The following is a 22,976-nucleotide window of genomic DNA, read 5'->3' as shown; positions in this document are numbered from 1 at the left end:
TGAGCAAAAGAGAGAAGATCTAATACATTGTTTGTGATTCAACTTTGAAGAATTCATCCTTTGCAAGTGTAGCAAGTGTGCTTGAGCTAGGGCCAACTAAGTGTAGGTCAAGTGAAGGCTTAGGAGCTTGTTACTCTTGGTGTTTGACGGCACCTAGCCGGTCTTGGTGATCGGGAGGTTCTTGGTGAGCTCTTGGAGTTTGTGGGAGCCCCAAGACAAGAAGATTGTACACGGTGTGAACCTCGCCATTCCGGAGATGGAGAATGAGCATTCTTAGTGATCACTTGCTCCTTGGTGAAGTAAGGGAGCTATACCCTTGTGTGGGTGCTCCAACGTGGATTAGGGGGGAGCGTCAACTCCTCGATACCACGGGAAAAAATCCGGTTGTCTCATGTCCCTTACTTTTATTTCAAGCAATTAAATCCTTTTGTTGTTATTCTTGCTTTTGATTGCTTGTAGATTGATTATGACAACTTGCTTGGTAGTGTGATCTTTTGCTTAGGTTTGATCTTGCTAGTGTGAAACCTTTTAGACAAAATAATCATGATAGTGTGTTTACCTACCTAAGGACTTTTTGCTAGCATGCTCTAGTGACTAGGTTTCAAATTTATAGATTGGGCAATACTAGTCTAAGTTAAGGACTAGATAGAAATTTGAAAAAGTCCCAATTCAACCCCCCTTCTTGGGCCACGATCCTTACAATTGGTATCGGAGTGAGGGCTCTCTTTTTAGGATTAAAATCCTAGAGAATGGCCGGGGGAAGTGGTGGTCCACCCAAGCTCGATGGGAGAAACTATGCTTATTGGAAAGCTCGCATGGCGGGTTACCTTGAGGCTATTAATCCCATTGCTTGGGCGGTCACGGAAAAACCTATTGTTGGTCCGTGGAATGAAGATCAAGTCAAATATGGTGCTAGAACAAAGAATGCTTTGTTTGATGCTCTTAGTGAGGAGATCTTTGCTCGTGTTCACAGCAAAAAGACCTCTCATGAAATTTGGGAAGAACTTGAAGCTATTTATGTTGGTTCTAAAAAGCTTTGTGAAGAAAAATATCAAGTGCTTAAAGAAAAACTAAATGAATTCAAAATGCTTCCAAATGAATTGGTTGAACAAATGTATACTCGATTGAATGTGCTTATTGAGGACATTAACGCTCTTGAAATTTCTCCTTTGTCTACTAGTGATATCATTTGAAAGATACTTCATTGTCTACACAAGCCCAAGTACAACATCGTCACCTCATTGCTCTATGAGAAGGATCTTGAAACACTTGAAGTGAGTGATGTTGTTGGGAAGATTCGGTCTCATGAGATGTTCCTCTTGGGAGAAGTTGATCCACCACAAGACAAGAGAGATCTTGCACTCAAAGCTAAGAGTGATCATAAGTCCAAGAAAAAGAACAAGTGCAAAGTTTCATCACCAAGCTCAAGCGAAGATGAAGCTAATGAAGATTCAAGTGATGAAGATGGTGATGTTGAGCTAGCACTTCTCATGAGGAAGATCTCCAAGATGATGTCAAGGTTGAACAAGAGAGGGTACAATTATGACCCCAAGAAAAACAAGTTTCGTACCCGGAAGAGCAAGGACAATGCCAAGAAAATTTGTTACAATTGTGGCAAATATGGTCACCTCTCATATGATTGTCCAGAGCCTTCAAAGCTCAACAAGAAACAAGAAGATGATGACAATCAACACAAGTCATCAAAGAAAAATCATGAGAAGAAGGACCACAAGAAGAAAGGGTCTTTCACAAGAAAAGAGAAGGTCAAGGCTTTCCTTGGAGAATGGATCACGGATGGTGAATACTCAAATGATGACTCAAGTGATGAAGAATGCAATAAAAAGATTGTGGGGATTGCCATGCATGATGATGAAGATGATGGTGATGAGGCACCTCTACCTCCACCACCCATGTGCTTCATGACAAGAGGTAACTCCAAGGTGAGTGATGATGACGAATCCTCTAGTGATGAAAGTGAACATTGCTTATCTCCTAATGAAGTGCAAAACATCCTAGATGAGTACCAACAAGTGATCAAGAAGTACAAATCAAAATGTAAAGTTCTTGAAATTGAATATGCTAAGCTTAAGGCCTCAAATAATGAGTTGATTGTTAGGCATAATGAGGTAGTAGAAACTCATGATACAAGCATTGTTCCTAGCAAGCAACTTAGAGAGAAGCATGACAAGCTACTTGTTAAGCATGATGAATTGAATGTTAAATATGAGGAAGTAGTTGTGCTTAACAAGTCACTTACTTCATGCAACAAGAAGCTTAAACTTGATTATGCTAACTTAAATATGAAGTATCAAGAACTTGAACCTTGCCTTTGATGCTTTGGATGAAGAACTAAAAGAAACTCAAAAGAAAGTCATCAAAGTCAATATAGCTACTTCTTGTGATGATCTTGTGGAGTTGCCTCACCCTACTACCTGTTATCATGCTTCTCCTTGTTCAAAGACTAACCATGATAGGGAGAAACAACTTGAGGAGGAACTTGAAAGTATGACCAAATGCATGTTCAATGTGACAAGAGGAGAATACTTGCATAAAAAGATTCTCTTCCACAATGCAAGGCACTATGGGACAAATGGACTTGGATCATTTCCCAACCCTCCGGAAAATTGTCCCAAGTCGCCGGAGCTCAAGGTATGCTTCACTAAGGAAGTTGGCTCATATTGTCAACATTGTCAAATCACCGGGCATCACACAAGGGAGTGTCCAATTCCTACTCGTCCACCTCCTACCTTGCCTCCTAATTACAAGTCTCAATTCAATGAACATCATTTCTTGTTAAGCAAGCTTAAAAGTGGCAAGGTTAAGATAAAATTTATTGGCACTAACATGAAGGGAAAACTACCACGCCAACTATGAGTTTCTAAAGCTTTAGTAACTCATGTCAAAGGACCCAAACTTGCTTGGGTTCCCAAACCTCAAAAGTGATTCATTTGTGTGTAGGTGAACAACAAAGCCGGTGGCAAGCATTGGGTGCTTGATAGCGGATGTACACAACACATGACCGGCTATGTAAAGATGTTCACCTCACTAGATGAAGATGTGGGTGATTATGAACATGTCACCTTTGGTGACAACTCAAAAGGAAGAGTGGTAGGTTTGGGTAAGGTAGCAATTACCAAGGATCTTTCTATCACTAATGTGTTGATTGTTGAGTCGGTTAGTTTCAATTTGTTATCTATTGCTCAACTTTGTGATTTAGGACAAATATGCTCCTTTAGTGATATTGAGGTCGTAGTGACAAGCAAGGAGGACAAGAGCTTAATATTCAAAGGATTTCGACATGGTAACATTTACCTTATTGATTTCTCATCTAATGATGCAAGCTTGGCGACATGTCTCTTCTCCAAGAACTCCATGGGTTGGCTTTGGCATCTCCGCATTGCTCATATTGGCATGAGCCAACTCAAGAAGGCCTTCAAACGAGGTATGGTGGTTGGTGTCAAAGATGTTATATTTGATAAAAATAAATTGTGTAGTGCTTGTCAAGCCGGGAAGCAATTTGCATCATCACATCCCATGAAGGTTTATTTGTCAACATCAAGAAGCTTGGAGCTACTACACATGGATCTATTTGGGCCAACCACCTACAAAAGTCTTGGCAGTAATCTCTATTGTCTTGTAATTGTTGATGATTATTCTAGATATACTTGGACTTTCTTTTTAGAGGACAAGAGCAAGACTATGGGGATCTTCAACATTTTTGTCAAGCAAGCTCAAAATGAATTTGAGTCAAGTGTTGTGAAGGTCCGGAGTGACAATGACACGGAGTTTAGGAACACTCAGGTAGAAGAGCTTTGCAACGACATGGGGATCAAGCATGAGTTTTCATCAACATACACACCCCAACAAAATGGAGTGGTGGAGAGGAAGAACAAGACATTGATCACTCTTGCAAGAGCAATGTTGGATGACTATGGCATCTCACAAAGATTTTGGGCGGAAGCCATCAACACCGCATGCCATGCATCCAACCGAGTTTATCTTCACCGCTTCTTGGGAAAGACACCCTATGAGATTCTCATTGGGAGGAAGCCCAACATCTCCTACTTCCGGGTGTTTGGTTGCAAATGCTACATATTCAAGAAAAGGAAGCACCTAGGTAAGTTTGAAAGTAGATGTGATGTTGGTTTTCTTGTTGGTTATTCATCAAACTCCAAAGCATATCGAGTATTCAATAGTGCTACTAGCAAGATTGAAGAAACTTGTGATGTGGAGTTTGATGAGACTAATGGCTCCCAAGGGGAAGTTTTCTCTTGTGATGATGTAGGTGATGAACCACTTCGAAAAGTTATGAAGAACATCACTATTAGGCATGTCAAGCCAAAGGAGGAGGTAGAAGAGCTACAAGCCTCATCCACTCAAGTTGAAGTCACTTCCAAGGATGACTCAAAGGATGAAGACAAGTCTACACTACCACATCACCATGATGAGTCATCCGATGAAGAAGATGATGCCTCACCTCCTTTCCATGATGCCTAAGGCGAACAAGTGGTTGAAGAACAACTTCCATTTGATGACACGCACATCACAAGTGAACAAGCTCAAGCTCAAGATCAAGATGGCGAACCACTAGAAGAATCAACTTCTTAAGCACAAGAGAGGCATACGAGAACTTCAAGGAATCATCCCATTGACTTGGTCATGGGTAACCCCTCTAGTGGAGTAAGAACTCGTAGACGTCAATATGCCTCCTTTTGTGAACATTACTCGTTTGTTTCTTGCTTGTAACTCACAAATATAGATGAAGCTCTTGAGGACCCGGATTGGGTGATGGCCATGCAAGAAGAGCTCAACAACTTCACCCGCAATGAAGTTTGGGTTCTTGAAGAACGTCCTCAAGACAAGAATATCATTGGTACCAAGTGGGTCTTCCGCAACAAACAAGATGAGCATGGTGTAGTGATTCGCAACAAGGCAAGACTTGTGGCAAAGGGCTTTGCACAAGTTGAAGGGTTGGACTTTGGTGAAACATTTGCCCCCGTTGCAAGACTTGAAGCTATCCGTATCCTTTTAGCGTACGCTTCACATCATAACATGAAACTCTTTCAAATGGATGTGAAGAGTGTGTTCTTAAATGGCTTCATTAATGAGTTGGTGTTTGTTGAACAACCTCCCGGGTTTGAGGACCCTAGATATCCTAATTATATTTATAGGTTGCACAAGGCGCTCTATGGGCTCAAGCAAGCGCCAAGGGATTGGTATGAACGCCTTCGTGACTTCCTTCTCAACAAGGGCTTCAAGATCGGGAGGGTGGATACAACTCTATTCACAAGAATCATCAATGAAGAGTTATTCGTATGTCAAATTTATGTTGATGATATCATTTTTAGTTCAACTAACCCCACTCTTTGCAAAGAATTTGGAGAAATGATGGCTAGGGAATTCGAGATGTCCATGATCGGTGAGCTCAATTTCTTCCTTGGGTTTCAAATCAAGCAATTGAAGGAATGGACTTTCATCCATCAAGAAAAGTATACAAAGGATATTCTCAAGAAATTCAAGATGGATGATTGCAAGCCGATCAAGACTCCAATGCCAACTAATGGACATCTTGACTTGGATGAGGGAGGTAAATCAGTTGACCAAACTCTCTATCGTTCCATGATTGGGTCGCTTCTTTACCTAACCGCATCTAGGCCCGATATCATGTTTAGCGTATGCATGTGTGCCCGCTTTCAAGCTAATCCTAAGGAATCACACATTAGTGCCGTTAAGAGGATCCTTAGATATCTCAAGCATATGCCTAGCATAGGCTTGTGGTACCCCAAAGGCGCTAGTTTTACCCTCTTGGGATACTCGGATTCGGACTTTGCCGGATGCCGTGTGGATCGTAAGAGTACATCGGGTGGGTGCCACTTGCTAGGGCGTTCCTTAGTCTCTTGGTCATCAAAGAAACAAAATTCCGTGGCCTTGTCAACCGTGGAGGCAGAATACATTGCCACCGGGGCTTGTTGTGCTCAAATCCTCTACACGAAGCAAAGTCTCTTGGACTATGGTGTAGTATTAGATAGGATCCCGCTCCTTTGTGATAACGAGAGTGCCGTTAAAATTGCTAATAACCCGGTTCAACACTCTCGCACCAAGCACATAGATATTCGCCATCACTTTCTAAGAGATCATGTGGCAAGGAATGATATACTACTTTGTGGTGTTCGTTCCGAAGATCAATTGGCAGATATCTTCACCAAACCTCTAGATGAGAGCACCTTTTGTAGGTTGCGAAGTGAGCTTAACGTTCTAGATGCTTCTAACGTCATATAATTGTATTGTCATATAGATGCATTTCATATGTACAAATGCTAGGGGCTTGTCTAACCTTGTCAAGATAGTGATGAACGTGGGTCTTGCATGAGCCGGTGGTCTTGGTTTCGCTCATGGCATGAAGAATGGTTCATCATGAAGAAGCTTGCCAAGGGTTCAAACTTGACAAGATAGATTTAAATTCTTGCAATGCATGTGCTTGTCATATAGAATGCATCCATGTTTAATTTCTAGTCTTGCATTGGCATTGCATCACGTTAATAGCATCACAAGGGAGCAAATCACACTTCGAGAAAGATATTCATGCTAAATATGATATATCATCTCCACAAGAGTGATAAGATCAATATTGCGCTTTCATGCCTATTGAGCCACGTCCTATCGAACTTAAAGTTTCAATCTCTAAGTTCATAGGCAAAGTGGCTCATACATTTGATTTTTGTGTTTAAAACCTCACTTGGATCTTAATTTGCCTATGTTTATGTAAAAGCTTACGAGCACTAAGTATGAGTGTTTGAGGGGTGAGGTTGTCTCTCGAAAATGGTCCAAATTGAGTGTTTATGGCTTTGGTTTTGAAAATTTGGATCAGAAGTAGAGTTTGTAGTTCAGCAGAAAATTCTCTTCACCACCGGTTAAACCGACGCCCTGGTTTTCCATGCATTGGTTCAACCGGTGCTTAAGTCTTCGTGGCTCGGTTTCTGCATCGTCTCTGGAACAACCTCCGACCCTTACACCGATGGCCACCGGTGCATCCGATGGTTGGCGGATGAACCGACGCCATTGCATCGGTTCAACCGGTGCTACTGCGTGGAGTCTTGGCCCTTGCAGTGTCTCTGGACCTTACTCCTGCCGTTGCACCGACGCTCGTCGGAAGTTCCGATGCCTCAGTAGCGGTTCTTCCGGTGCCATTGTTGACCACATTTTCAACACTTTCAGATCTGGTCAAAGTTACACTGGTGGATACACCGATGCTCTTATCCTCAGAACCATCGGTCTTTCCGATGCCTAGGGTTTGGGTGCCCACATGCTCTTTTACTCTTGTTTTTCTCGCGGGCCCCACACGTCAGCGTCACAATCGTCTTCATCCTCTCCAAATCGAACCGCCGCCGCTCACGCACCGCTCGCACGCCGCCGCTCGCGCGCCGCTCCTCGCCCGTGCTCCACCGCGCCACGCCCACGCCGCGCCTAAGCCACGCCGCTTCACGCCCGCGCTGCTCCTGCGCCACCGCGCGTCGCCCGCTCCGCGCCTGCGCCGCCCGTACGCCGCTACGCCGCCGCTGCTCCTCTGCGCAGCCAATCGCCGCCGCCTGCAGCGCCCGCAAGCCTCCTCCAAGCAGTGCTGCTCCACTCCTGACTCCCACACGTACAGCCCTGGGTACATCTTGCCTCCTATACCTTGTGCTTCTTGTGATCTCAAGGTGTTCGACGAATTGTCTCAAGAACGATTTTTGTCGTTGTTTCACTCGGCTTCGTCTCTGATCTACAAGGGTATTTGTCTGACCATCCCTTGCATATGGTGCACTCTCAATTTCACATCCTTCGTACATATGCACTAGTATGCCCCTTGTACCTCACATAACACTTATCTCTCACACACTTACACTTGTCTTGATGAAATCTATATTAGTATGTTCTTTCAGAGGTTATACACTAGAATTCATGTTATAGGCTCAAATCAAATCCTTGTTTTGCCTCTCTATGACAGATGGCTGGTGACAAGAAGGGCAAGGGTAAGATGGTTGTGCAGAAGAAGAAGAAGCGCACCCGTGAGGACCGCGAGCGAGAGCAAGCTGAGGCAGTTGCAGATGCTGCAGACAGGCAGGGATCACTCAGGATCAGAGATCCTCAGACTCAGGGGGAGCCACAGCAGCAGTTACGTCGCTCAGGACGTACTCAGACAGCTCAGACCACACCTGAGTCCCGCTCACGTCCATGGACTCGAGGTGGTGGTACTCAAAGGGGAGCAGGTCATGCACAGCAGCAGCACACCGTCAGTGGCACTGAGACAGGAGGTCAGGACAGTGGTGAGGAGCTGCCCGAGGTTGAGTTATTGGATCTCAGGGGTATTCCAGGACCTAGGGTCAAGAGATTGAGATATGTCACCCCGGAGCAGTGGTTTCCCGAGCAGAGAGACATTGGAGTTGATCGTCGTTTTCACACTCTGCTCCAGGAGTCTTTTTACCACGCCTACTGCCAGTTGGATATCAAGATCAGTGAGCACAAGATGCTTCACTGGGTGGCTTTGCGTGTAGCTGCAGGTGGGATTCCAGTGCTTCCTCTCTTCAAGAGATATGATGGATTGCCTGCTCTACTCAATGAGAGGTCCAGATACATTCGAGAGTGGGTTCGAGTCTTCTATGCCACTCTGTTTATTGAGGAGGACCGGCAGTTTATTGACTTTATGTTCTAGCAGAGGCATTATAGATTGACTCGAGCACGTTTGGCTACCCTGCTAGGAGTTCAAATTGCTGAGGAGCCACACTTCGTGCACTATCAAGCTTATGGCAACACGGTGCCTCCTCGTTGTCCACATGAGTCTCACATCCCGTCTAACGAGGAAATCAGCGTTCTTTTTCAGCAGCCCTTCCTGCCTGGCACACCGAGGACCCCGGACAGACTGACTTCCGTAGCTCATACCGTACACCTAGCTTTGAGGAGGAGTCTGTTGTTCCGGATTGGATACAACGAGGGGATCACAGCTCTGCAGCATTGGCTTCTACTGTATATCATGACAGGACGAGACTTTGACCTCGTTGACTTCTTTATCTGCGAGCTAGAGGACATGATTCTGGATGGGATGACAGTTCACCGTCGCCATCCTTTTGCTCATTGGATCTGCTGGATACTTGCTCAGCTCAGTCAGAATGAGCATATGGATGAGCTGGAGCAGTCGAGGACGCACTTCAGTTTTTACTCACCTGCTACTCGAGACGGTCGTCGTGGCTCGAGAGGCCAGTGCCGAACACAGCGGATTCTGGATGAGCGTGTCTTGGCTGAGGGCAGAGTTGTGGATGATCCCACTGCAGCTGAGGACGCTTCACTTACAACAGCAGAGGCCCAGCTCCCACACTACCTAGTCATAGACTCAGAGGACTCGGAGGATGACGAGGATTTCATACCTACTGTTACCATCCCTCGAGGTGCTCATGATGATGAGGCAGGATCCTCTGGTGCATCCGCACCCCTGCTCCTCCAGTTACTGCTTCTCAGGTTACTCAGCCCGATGCACTCGCTACTATTCTTCAGAGGCTATTCGACCAGCAGGACCGATTTGCTGCAGCTCAGCTGAGTATGCAAGCCGAGCAGGCTCGCCAGCAGGAAGCCCAGACTCTAGTGCTTGAGGGGATTCAGCAGCAGCAGGAGGCCATGAGGCTACAGCTTCAGCAGCAGTCCCAGATCCAGCAGCAGATGTTCACTTTCTTCTCGGGATGCTTCGGTCAGCTGTACCGTCACACTGGACTGCCTGAGCCTCAGCTTCCTACAGCCCAGCAGCTCTAGTTCGACCCCACAGCTCCTACTCCACCTGTTGGCGGTTTCGTGCAGACATCCCTGGCGTCCTTTCCGATGTCACCTCTTCTTCAGACCGGGATGTTTGCCATCCCTGCTGCTACTTCCACTTCTGCTCCGGCTCCTACTCCACAGCCTAGTGTTTGGACTGCCGAGCAGCATGCAGAGTTCCTTAGGCAGCAACAGATCCTACACCAGCTCCAGCACCCGTCAGCTCAGTCCCTCACGTTCGAGTCACTCTCACAGCCTGAGGTGCTCCGTCCGTCCGTTGTGCGCCCCACTCAGCCAGACCTGACTCCCGTCACGTTTGCCCCTCCGACAGACTCCATGGTCGTCACCGAGCCGGTTACTACCACTACTCCAGCTACTTCTGCTGCTCCGACGACTCCGATCGAGCAGAAGTCCTCTTCGGTCGACGACGACTGGACAGACGCCGATGCCGACGACTCCGCCGCCCAGTTCTCCACCGGACCGAGACTGAAGACCCCGCCTTCTCCAGCTCAGGATTAGATCGCCTTTTATTTTGGTGCTTTGTTGCCAAAGGGGGAGATAGATAGGGGGAGTAGAGATAGGGGGAGCTTGGTGGTTTGTGGCATGATTGGATCTTCATGGTTTTTGTGTATGGACATGTTATTTGGATATTGTGTATGCTCTGTGTTGACATATCCCTACATGTGCTTAATTTCGAGTAATGCATGCTTGTTTATCGCTTTCATTTTCATATCTTGTGTATCTCTACTTTGTGTTGTCATCAATCACCAAAAAGAGGGAGATTGAAGTGCATCTAGGCCGATAGATGCTAATTGTAAGTTTCGGTGATTAATGACAACCGTATGCGACTAACATGTGTTTTGAAGGAAAAATTAATGTTTAAATTAGTCTCCTATGAAATGTGAAAAGAGACCCCTCAATTCGGAACAACCATGCGTGCCAATGACTCAATTTTTAAAGATTAAGGACCTTTCTAGTCTCAAGTGTCACAAGGAGATGAAGGACACTTGATTTAGCTAGGGTTTATAGTTTTTAGTTCTTGACCGTACTATTAAGAGGGGTTCATGAGTTAGTAGCTTAATCAAAATAAAGTTGGCCTTAGAAATCTTGCACACTCGCTCAAAAACAGTCTAAGATGGTCAATAGAAGTTAACACAACGCTTGGAAGAAGAAACAATCGAAGTCACATTCGAATCCAAGTCAAATCAGTGGAAAACAAAGAAAAATAGCAGCACCGGTTTAACCAATGCCCCTAGCATCGGAGCATCCGATGCTTGCCGGAAGTTCCGACGCCCTGTCGGTCTATCTCTCTGGATGCAAGCAGAAATCAAATCAGCAATCACTATAGCACCGGTTGAACCGATGGTCCCAAGAAAAGCACCGGTGCATTAGATGTACTTTGTTCCAGAGAGCATGTTTTGGTGGACCTCAACTCCTCTTGAGCACTGGTTGAACCGACGCTTCAGAAGTAAAGCACCGGTGCATTGAATGTACTATGTTCCAGGGAGCTTGTTTGAGTTGATCTGTGAAACTCTTCAGCACTGGTTGAACCGATGCCTCTACGGAGCATGCACCGGTGCAATGACGCAAGCCTGGATACTGTGTCAGAAACCCAACGGCTACAATTTGGACACAAAGAGACCGGTTGAACCGACGCCTCAACTTTGTCACCCGTCGGTTCTTCCGGTGGTCACGGTTTTTCTGCAAGTGAACTTCCAATGGTTTTGTGACCTCCTCCACTCTATATAAGGGCACCCCCTTGCTCATTTCAGTTGCCTTTGACACCTTGAATACTTGAGGCCACCCTTGAGAAGAAGAGAAAGTTCTTTGAGCAAAAGAGAGAAGATCTAGTATATTGTTTGTGATTCAACCTTGAAGAATTCATCCTTTGCAAGTGTAGCAAGTGTGCTTAAGCTAGGGCCAACTGAGTGTAGGTCAAGTGAAGGCTTAGGAGCTTGTTACTCTTGGTGTTTGACGGCACCTAGCCGGTCTTGGTGATCGGGAGGTTCTCGGTGAGCTCTTGGAGTTTGTGGGAGCCTCAAGACAAGAAGATTGTACACGGTGTGAAGCTCGCCGTTCCGGAGATGGAGAATGAGCATTCTTAGTGATCACTTGCTCCTTGGTGAAGCAAGGGAGCTATACCCTTGTGTGGGTGCTCCAACGTGGATTAGGGGGGAGCGTCAACTCCTCGATACCATGGGAAAAAATTCGGTTGTCTTGTGTCCATTACTTTTATTTCAAGCAATTAAATCCTTTTGTTGTTATTCTTGCTTTTGATTGCTTGTAGATTGATTATGACAACTTGTTTGGTAGTGTGATTTTTTGCTTAGATTTGATCTTGCTAGTATGAAACCTTTTAGACAAAATAATCATGATAGGGTGTTTACCTACCTAAAGACCTTTTTGCTAGCATGCTCTAGTGACTAGGTTTCAAATTTATATATTGAACAATACTAGTCTAGGTTAAAAATTAGATAGAAATTTAAAAAAATCTCAATTCAACCCACTTCTGATACCACCATACTTACAGCTCTCCGTCCGGCCCCTCCACGAGCTTGCTGCATCTTTGACAACTCGTCGATCGGAACCAGTGACGAAGAACCTTAATTTTCCGAATCGTCAGAGAATACCTCATCGACGACAGGGCTGTCTCGATCGTCAGTCAGCTCACCGTTCCTGTGCCAGTCCATCATCGATCGCTGCAGCTGTGTCGTCGGCTCGTCGCAGAAGCCGCTCGCTCGACTGATTCGACCTACGGCATTTATCGCTCGTTGAATCTCTGACGAGGTGTTTGGATTCAGCCAACCGTTTCGTTTCCTAATTCCTACACGTCACGGAAGCACTCGTTGCATTGCTATCATTGCTTATTCGTTGTCAGAAGTTCAGAACATCGTAGCTAGCTGTATTACAGTTTACAGTTTGTTTTTTTGTGTGTGGCAGTCAAAGCTTGCAGTGTCGCGGTAGGCGCGTTCACGTCGTCTGTCCGCGCTGCGTACGCGCCAAGCAAGGAGTCGCCGCCAGAAACCAAGCAGAGCTCGATCGGTTGAGACCTCCCCGGCCGGCCGTGGGCGTCGGCAGTTACATCAGGACGTTGCGCGGTCGATCGTGACAGCTGACAGGGAAGGGAGGGGTTACTACTATGGCCGTGTTTGGTTACCAAATTCAAAATTCCAATTTTTTTTGGCACCTGCATGGAGATTTAAATCTAGACGAAATAAAAAACGCATTGCGACTGCTGTCTGTAAATGGAGAGACGAATCTAATGAATCTAATTAGGCTGTAATTAGATGCTAAATTGCTACAGTAAACAACCTCTAATGACGGATTAATTAGACTCATGAGATTCGTCTCGCGATTTACAGACAAGTTCTGTAATTATTTTTGTGAATAGTCTATATTTAGTACTTTAAATATAGAAAGATGCCTTTTCAAAAATTTTACGGAGCGCAACCAAACACAGCATATATATGCTAAGGAAAATTGCGTGCACTTTTAACTTTCTAGATCTACAGGTTATCGCATATGGGATTGGTAAGTTGACCTGGTAATTGAGGTTAGTTATTAGGGCATGTTTGGAGGAGCTAATTAAAGTTGAGTGCTAAACTTTAGCCCACCCATGCGTATGCTAATGTTTTTGAGTTTTGGCTAAATTTTAGCCCACCCATTAGCACTTCTACTAGTCTATCAACCCGTTCTCCCGGACAGGCTAGTTAGAGATATCTAATAATTATCTATCTCACACTCTCTTTAACCAATTAAATATTCTAATCCAGTACTCCAAAGATACATATTTATTATTATGTAATTGTAACAAATGTGATAGGTTTAGTTACTAACAATTTTTTCACTTCGCATCACACCTCCTTATATGTTTGATATGTGTTTAATTGAAAACTTTATTTGAGCTATGTGAACAACATGAAAATTGGTATTCTTATCTCTTCTCTTATACATGAATATATGGTGACAAACACATTATGATTAGTATGTTTATATAAATAACAATATAAATAATATATTAATAATGATATGAATAATAATTTGAATTTATATTGATGTGCTTTAAGATTTTATTATAATAATATAATTTTGATTCAGATTTGGGGTTTATTTTAACTTTTTATTATGTTATCATTGGATAATATATATGAAAACTTAGGGGGGTTATTTGATATTATTTATAATGGCATAAGTGGGTAATTTAAATAAAGATTAGAGGGTTACTTTAGATTATTTTCTATAATGATAGAGGTGGGTAATTTAGATACATGTTTATGGGGTTATTTTAGTCTATTTTCATAATAGCAAAGGTGGGTAATTTATTCAAAAGATAACAGATTCAATGACTATTATGATTATAGTTGCCGAATTGATGGCCGGATGTTTCTGATTTTTGTAAGAATTTGTAGAATTTCTCTATTTTTTTAGACTGTCCACCTAGGATCTTAGGTGGTTTCACCTGGAGGCTTCAAAAGGAGCCTCCAATTAGTAATAGTAAGATTTGGAGGAGCTAGTACTAAAGTTCAGCACTTTCACCCATTAGTACTTATCCGAACTGGGTGATCGAGTTTTATTTCCGCATTACTGGTTGCCCAATTCAAGGTACGTAGTTCCTACTTCGTGCAATGCATGTCTGCGTCTCTTTTCTTGCTGCAGAAGCTTATTATGACTTCGTAATGAGTAGGCGAACTAGGAAATAGCATCTGTTCAGTTAGTAAAAGTATCATATAAATATATAGTGCCCTAGTCCTTGTGCTGTCTTAGTTACCAGTAATACACATGTACTCGTCTCTTCTAGAGATCATAAACTGATACTTCAACGTCACCTAGTTCGTAGCCAAGGGCAGGCAGATCTAGCGCTGAATTATATTGTAGCCTTAATTTTCAAACCCAAGCGGTCCAAAATGAGCGCGGCAATGCGCAACTGGTGCGGTGAAACATGACGTCGATGCATGAGTAAACCAGTCAACACAACGAGCATTCTGAGCAGACATGTACACGCCGTCAGAGCTAGAGTTCGTTGTACACGTACGTAGAGGATGGTTAGGTTTGGGAAAAAGTAATAATTCAGCAGCAAGAATCAGTACACGTACGTCAGAGCATCCTTGCAGTGGGAATGGTCAGGTTTGGGAAAAAGTAATAATTCAGCAGCAAGAATCAGTACATACCTCTTCTTGTTTAACATTTGCGCAGTTGTCAAAGTAAAAGCATGGGTGGACCGTCCCAGATTTACTTGATGTATCTACTTATACTAATCAAGTGTACAAGTTCATCATCAACTCATTCTCAAGCACGAGTTAGTAATTTTGGGAGGCGTAAATTAAATATTGTAAACTTATAATAAAAATTAGAGCACATCCGTGCATGCTCTCTCTCTCTCTCTCCTGTTAAATATTCTAACACATACACAATACTTATTTTTCTTTAACAAGTTGTATTAGACTCTAGTCAGCTATATGTTTCTCAATACACTTTTTATTCACATACCTAGTTTTTATTTCACGCAGCACCTCCGAATGCGTTTGATATGTGTTGAATTGAATCGTTAGTTTAAATGATGTGCTTAACATGAAAATTAATACACAACAAGACAACGGGCGGTTAGTATCAGTCGGCTTATTTGTACCGGTTGCTTCAACAAGTACCAGCTGGCCAGTACTAAATGAAATGGAGGACCATTTAGCACCGGCCGTAGCAACCGGTACTATATGCGCCACCCAGAGAAGAAAAAAAATGCACACAGTCATGGGGATTAAAACCCACAATCTCAGGTCTCGTGCGTGTAGCTTCTTTTGCCATCTGTGACTAGGTGCAAGATACTTTCCTTTTGAAGTAACCCCTGAAGACCTATTTAGTACCGGGACAAGACGCCGACCAGTGCTAAATGTTTTCCTTTAGTACCGGTCGGTGTTATTGACCGGTACTAAATGGCCGTGCCATTTTAGTATCAGGCCATAACACCACCCAGTACTAAAAGGTGACTTTTAGTATCGGTTGGTGTTTTGGCCCATAGTAAAATGGCTCTGGGGGCTTTCAAATTTGGACCATGTACTAAAATGGCTCCACACCAACTTTAGAACCGGACCATATTATAACCGGTACTAATGTGCAGGGATGAAAAATCATTTTTCTTGTAGTGATATTCTCATTGCTCCTGCAAACATGGTTTACATTGTGACACACATCATGCGTGTATATCTTAAGCTACAATTTTCTATATTAACATTGACTAAAATAAGTAATCTATAATTATAAGTTGTTTAATTTTGGGATGCTTTTGTCTATAATAGCATGAGCCTTTTTAAAGGCTAAGCGAGCAACAAGGAGTCATAATGCAAGAAAGCATGCAAAACAGTTTCTGGATTTCAACATAGAACTTGGGGATTGTGATTCGATGGACGCATGGAACAATCACGAGGCTTGCGTCAAATTAAAACTAAGTCATGAAGGCATCAGATTCATGGGTGAAAAATGAATCTTACTGATGACTGCAAGTTATTTCCTTTAGGGGGATATTTAGTGATGTTAATTAAGTTGTAGGTAGTATAAGATATGTTCAAACACTTATAAGTAAGAGGTTGGGCTGCTGCTCACCAACTCATTATTTCCACTTTCCCAATGCTGAGGCTTGGTTAGTGATCCAATAGATATATATGTTAGAGGTTAGAGCTCTAGACTAAATATCATTAGGAGTGGGAAGATGAAGGGGCAGTTTCCAAGCCATGTACCATGAATCTTCCTTGTTTAATGTAGTACCTCCAGGATTTGACAAAATCATTATGCATGTCCTCCTCGAGTCCTCCCTCATTTTTTGGATTTGTTGATGTTTGGAAATTTTTTCGTGGATTTTTATCTACTGATTTTGGCTCTTATTTGGAAGGCATTTCTCTTGTTGGATTTGAGTCCTAGGACATGTGTGAGAATACCATAATCATCTTTTGATCCATTTTCCATACAAATAGCTCAAATTTGAACTTTTCATAGAGTTTTCTCAGCTTCACAAAAATAAAAAAAGTTTTGATCTTCTTGAAAAGATCTTTGGGACAAAGACTCATCATGTCACAGAGAGGCTATATATGGTTCAGTTTCATGAAGATTTGAGTCATACACAAGAATGTGAGTATTATTTCTTTTACATGAGGCATGAAGGTCAAAACAACCACCCCTCTCCTGAATCACTGATTTCGATCATATAATAGTTTGTACCAACTGTGGTAGCTCAACTAACACTTAGATCTCATAGGTAATTCCAACCTTAAGTAGTTGGCCTCGTGGAATTGATAGCATCTTCTCTCCATTCCTTGAGTTTTTCCTTAGGAAGTTATACACATAGTTCACAACGATCTTCTTTAATAGGTTCGAGTGAGGCTTGGCGACCACTTCGGTCTCCCCAAGTATATAAATGACACCATTGTTCACCTCACTCTGAATAATCTTTTGGTCTTCTTCAATCCTTAACATCTCCTCTACATTCATTTTTCCTGTCTGTTATAAAAATAGGTATTAAATCATCACACCACATACCACTGTATATATTAGAATATATAATTGATAATAAGAGTAACTTTTAATTAACTAAGCCATTCATGTATGAATAAATCACCTGTAAATGTAGCAGGATATTACTCATGCCCACTGGATGCATCGTGAGCTCTGAGAAGGACTGTATTGGTGTAAGCATTTCTTCCTCATAGATGGCATGTCCGGAAGGCTTCTCCTTGGAAAAGCTATCAATATGAGCACTATAATCACTAATCCTTAATGGTTCACCTAACCCATAAAGGTTAATGTCCCTGATATAATATTGGAGGTACTCTACTAATATCTTAACAAATCCATTGGCCATTTCAAGCGTGTCACGGTACCCGTATCGGGCCACACAACGGAACACCATTAGCTCTTTAGGCTCCACTTGTCGGAATAGGAAGCGTTCTGAGACATCAACATGTGGAATTGCCAAATGTTTCACAGTGATGAAGACAATAACTGAGTGAATAGTAGGGATTTTCTCAATGAGGTGAGGGAATATGGGTGGTATCCCTTGCACCAACTCAGTGTAGATGAGACCAAAACCTGGAACCCTCTTTAGGTCCTGCCGCTCAAGGATATCCTTCACCTTATCACGTGATACAGTATGCTCAAGCTCATACTTGTAACGCTTGACATGCACATAATGCCAAACAATCATGATCGTCATAAGAACGGCTGAGATTGCTAACGATAAGTATGGTCCATGGATGAACTTATATAGAACTGCAGCTGTGTAGATGGACTCTGTGGACATGAAGATGATGAAGAAGATGACTATCCACCAAATGTTTACCTTCCATACAAGGAGCATCACTATTGTCATCAACAATGTTGTGATTATCATCACAAGGACCACGCAAATTTCTGCATCATAGTGGACACATTGTAAGTTACATCTATCAAATGTTTATAAAAATACATTTCTTTAAGGAGTAATGAAAAAGAAGGATTAGGATATACTATTTTAGAATGCTCACCATGCGCTCTAGCAATGAAACCAGTCGTCCTAAAGCTTAGTGTCACAACACAAGCAGATATGCAAAGGAAGATGTTTACTTCAGGGATGTACATCTGGCCTGAATAATACCTTGATGTACGCAGTATTTTGACCCGTGGGAAACAATTAAGTGCTTGTAAATGTGACATCGTTGCAAAGGCACACGAGATCATAGCTTGACTCCCAATTACTGCTGTAATGAGTGCAAGAATGAATGTTGGCCAAAATAAAGAGCCTACAAGAGCACATTATATTAGGTTAATTAGTTTTTTTATGAAACTTAAGAATTGAAATATATAGTTGGATACTTTTGTGGCTTACATACTTGGAACTGAATTGAAGAAGGCATTGGAGATATCCATGCTCATGTGTTTCCTTAGGTATGCTGCTTGCCCAATATATGTGAGCAATACCGATGGTAATAAACAGAAGGTGGAGCTCAGCTGAAAGATAAGACAATAAATTCATTACTATTTCTATTATTATGATATTTGTACTATAAGCATATAAATCCATTGGGTCAACTGGTTATCATGTAAAACTATTGTACATTGATGGATAGTAACCCAACATGTTACCATTTTTACCATGTTTCTCTCTTTTCCTCTCAATGAACTACCAAGTCAAAGTAGATGAAAATAACTAAATGAAAATATGTTTTCATACAACTAATATTTTTTTTGTTTGGCATCATAACAAACACTTCTAATTGTATCTTATTTTACACAAAAATGATAAAAATTTTCTGTACCTGGATAGATCTGATGCTGAAGTATCCTAGATCAGCAAAAAGAGCTTCTGTGCCTGTCACACAAGAAAAATCCTACCAACTCAATGAATAGCACGTGTTTCAAAAATGAAAAATATTGTATTTATCATGAATATTAATGTTCCAATCATTTTATTATGTTCTTTCCGCATCGTTTCATGATATGTTAACATATTTTGATTTCATTGTTGGACAAGTGATACACTTCACAAATCAACAAAGGTAATTTGCTAATTGCGTGCGGGCCACGCAGTTCATGTACAAACATTTATCTGTCACAAGTTGCTTGCTCATGCAGCGCCGGTTGCGGTTGGTTTCATCAGACGTGCTGGTGGATTATTGGTATGTGGAATATTAGACGTGCAGTTTGAAACTTATTACAGAAGGAGGTTTTGACTGATCTGGTTATATATGCTAGTGACAAAAATGGACATGCGCATGTTTCAGCAGCAAAGTATTCATGAGACGAGCAATTTGGGCTTGCCCCGAGTTTTGTACTGCCTTGTAGTGAAATGGCAAACTAATAAGCAAAGTTTATGGCTTCTTTTCGCCATGCGGCAGAGGTTTGTACCTGTGACACAAAGTAGGATCTCGCCTAGTGAGACCCATCCTTTCTTTTTGGTCCTTCGGAAATAGTCGACGATGTATTTTGGGTTGAAAGCTCTCAAGGTGCCAATGTCATACTTGATCACGTTGTAGATCCCAATACCGCTGATGAGAAGAAGCCACACGGTAACCACCGGTGCAAATGTGTAACCGATTTTGTCAGTTCCAAAGCGCTGAACCGAGAAGAAAACCACCAGAATCCCCACTGTGATCCACACCTCGGCATCTGTTGAGAAGTGACAATAATATCAGAAATTGTGTACTCTAGCGTGGTAGGGTAGTTGCCAACAACCCTAGATCATCAAGCAAGCTCATGCATGCTGGTGAACGGATATTTATATATTTTCCCTTTTTCCTCCAATTGATTTTGATTGTCTTCTGAACTATAAATCGATACTGGGTCCATCTTCAATTTAAAGAACAATTTTTTTTTTGATAAAGTGCAATCTTGTGGACTAGTTTACTTGACCAATTCAAGGACGCACAAGGATGACAATTTTGCAGCAAGCAACCTAAATAGGTCACTTGACTTGCTAGCATTACCTTTTGTGAGATGAGGTGCTCTCAACTTCAGACCGTTGACAGCCGCCAGAACTGAGACAAACACATATTGAAATAATCATGCATGTGAGTCACCAAAGATGCAACAAACTTTTGTTTGTAAGCGTGTCTTCAACTCTTTATGCAGCAATCTGTTACCGGAGATTGGAGGGTTGAGCATGCAGTCGCTGATGGCGAGCGCGGTCGCGAGGATGGTGAGGAAGAAGAGCGAGATCTTTGCCGCCTTGCTCGTCTCCAGCAGGTTCTTCATCCACTGAGCTCTCCTCAGCGTCGCCGGCGGCTTCGGGTGGTGCTTGTACCTCAGCACGAGCTCGTCCTCGGCCTGTTGGTTTGGGATCAGGCAGATCTTGGCGTACCGCGAGATCAACGAGTAGAGAGCAAACGTTCCACCTGAAGATCAGACCAAAACATGCAGGTCCGTGTCAAACTTTTGCAACTCGATCTCCTGGCTGCTACTAGATCGAAGAGGATGACGGATCGACGGCGAACGCACGCACCGTCACCCTCGTCGTTGGCGTAGAGCGCGATGAAGACGATCTTGACCATGGTGAAGAGGACGAAGCTGTAGATGATGATGGAGAGGACGCCGAGGACGTCGTCCGGGTGGCCGACGCCCTTCTTGAAGGTGTTGGCGTACACGTACAGCGGCGAGGTGCCGAGGTCGGCGTACATGATGCCAACGCACTGGAACGCCAGCCGCAGCGTCCGAACCCAGCTCTCCTGTACACAGCCACGCACATACCATCGATCACTAGCTAGCAAGATCCATCATAGGAAATCCGATCCAGTCGCTATTAATTAATTCCAGCAACGGAGCTCATTAGGGTAACATTAAGCTATAGCTGCTCATCTGCCAGGCTCATGGATCCATGCATCATCAACAAATAATCAAACTGATCAAGCTAGTAATCCAGGCGTCTGTATGTGCGTACCTGTCCATGGTGGCCGGCGTGATGATGCGCCGGCCTCGTGGCGTCGCGGTAGAGCGAGTCCTGCCGCAGCGAGTTCCCGGCCGGCGGCAGGTCCAGCTCCAGGTCGCCGCTGTGCGGCACAATCTCGAGGCCGCCACCACCACCTCCGGCGCCGGCGTGTGCCATCTTTGCCGTTGCCGCCGGCGTGTCTTGCTCGTTTGCAAGTGCCGTACAGGTATGGAACCGCCTTTGTACAACGGTCACGCCGTCCTTTGCTACAAGCAGGAAGCAGCTGCGTGTGCAGTGGATGCGCTGTGCCTGGATGGCACCAGGGCTCCTTTTTATAGCCAACCTACGTGTACGGCGCCTGGGCAAAACTCGTGCTTTCTTTTTTCCCATCTTTGCGGCTTGGTCGCAACTTGGGAAAAGTCGCCAATTTATTATGAAGAAATTTTGTTTCATTTTTACTAGATAATTTGCTCGAAGGGAGTCTAATTAATGTTCAGAACTATGACCTATTTATATGAAAATAGTGCTGAATATATATAGCTATGAAATTACTACATGCAAAAATATTCTCCGGTCCACGGAGCCTTCTTCGCTCTAGCCGTCTCAGAAACTTCTTCCGCTGGCTGCATAGTCTCAACGCGGCGGCTGGGGACTGGGAAGACCCTTCCCTGTGGGGACGCTCAGATGTGCCGGTGTTTCCACTTGTGCAGCGAACGTCATAGTATGCACATGACCTGTTGCTACTGTAAGATTTTCAATGTACTACTCCAAAAAGTCACTTGTGCAATGTAACTATATATTGTAATATCAATGGACTCGCGAATGTAGTCTAACCATATACTACTATAAAAATAATTTGTAGCAACATCCCAATTTTTCAGGGTCGGTAAAAATGTAACCGTTGATACAAATGGAGCAGGTTTACTGTTGTTTTTGACCCACAACTGAAAATGTATTTTTAGGGGCAGATGATGCCTCACCCGTCCCTAAAAATGTATTACATTTTTAGGGACGGGTGATGGCATGACCCGCCCCTATAAACAGTTCTATGCAAAAAAATCATAAATTTTTATATGACCTCGGATAAAGTCAAATTTTATATCAAAATTTTAGAGAATAATATGTCGGTGTTTACCGCCAAGCCTGCTCAGAGATAACCTTAGCAGTAGGGTTTGTAGGTAGGGATCGACTACTCTAAAACTCGATGGTACAAGGAACACAAAGATTTAGACAGGTTCGGACCGCGAGTTTGTGTAATACCCTACGTTCTGTGTGGTTTGTATTGCCTTAGGTGTAGATGATTGTTTGGAGGGGGTCTCTGCCCGCCCTTATATATCCGGGGGGACAGGGTTACATGGAAAGTCCTAGCCGAGTACAGTTGGAGTCCTACTACAATATAATTGGGTAGTTTCCTTTGTACTGTAGCTAGTTCTATGCCTATTCGGGTAGTTACAAAAGAGGTAAGGTACATCCATGAACTATCACTTACTCTAGAACATTCTATATCTATAACCAGTCCCGCTGTCCCGGGTCTGACAAGCCCCCGAGCTCTTTGTAGCCGAGTCCTGCAGGCGTCGAGTACTTGGCTGGGCATCTTCGAGTACTTCAAGTAGTCAGAACATCCTTCTGGTTGCTTCTGGTCCTTCCTTCAAATACGTCGAGTAGTCCTTCAAGTACTTCCATTTGCTTCGAGGCTGTGAGGTGCTCAAGCCCCGAAATCTTGATCATATATGGTGCGCGAAGTACTCGTGCTCCATATAGAGTAGCCCCCCGAGCCTTAGGTTGAATCGCAGAATCAGACTGAGGGTCACTTCAG

At 43.4% G+C, this 22,976-nt stretch overlaps 1 protein-coding gene across 1 annotated transcript; it reads right to left on the bottom strand.

Moving 5' to 3' along the window:
• Nucleotides 1–16,935: 16,935 nt before the first annotated feature.
• Nucleotides 16,936–21,427, bottom strand: LOC120650499 (probable potassium transporter 16). Its single transcript, XM_039927650.1, has 10 exons — nucleotides 21,173–21,427; nucleotides 20,738–20,960; nucleotides 20,379–20,630; nucleotides 20,223–20,273; nucleotides 19,645–19,905; nucleotides 19,056–19,108; nucleotides 18,630–18,747; nucleotides 18,285–18,539; nucleotides 17,381–18,171; nucleotides 16,936–17,262 (listed from the first exon to the last, which is right to left on the bottom strand). Exons 1-10 carry the CDS (start codon nucleotides 21,335–21,337, stop codon nucleotides 17,008–17,010), a joined length of 2,424 nt encoding a protein of 807 aa, XP_039783584.1. The 5' UTR covers nucleotides 21,338–21,427; the 3' UTR covers nucleotides 16,936–17,007.
• Between the last annotated feature and the right edge of the window lie 1,549 nt (nucleotides 21,428–22,976).

Source organism: Panicum virgatum, chromosome 9K (genome assembly GCF_016808335.1).
Source record: "Panicum virgatum strain AP13 chromosome 9K, P.virgatum_v5, whole genome shotgun sequence".
NCBI classification, from domain to species: domain Eukaryota; kingdom Viridiplantae; phylum Streptophyta; class Magnoliopsida; order Poales; family Poaceae; genus Panicum; species Panicum virgatum.
This window is presented reverse-complemented; position numbering and strand designations above follow the sequence as displayed.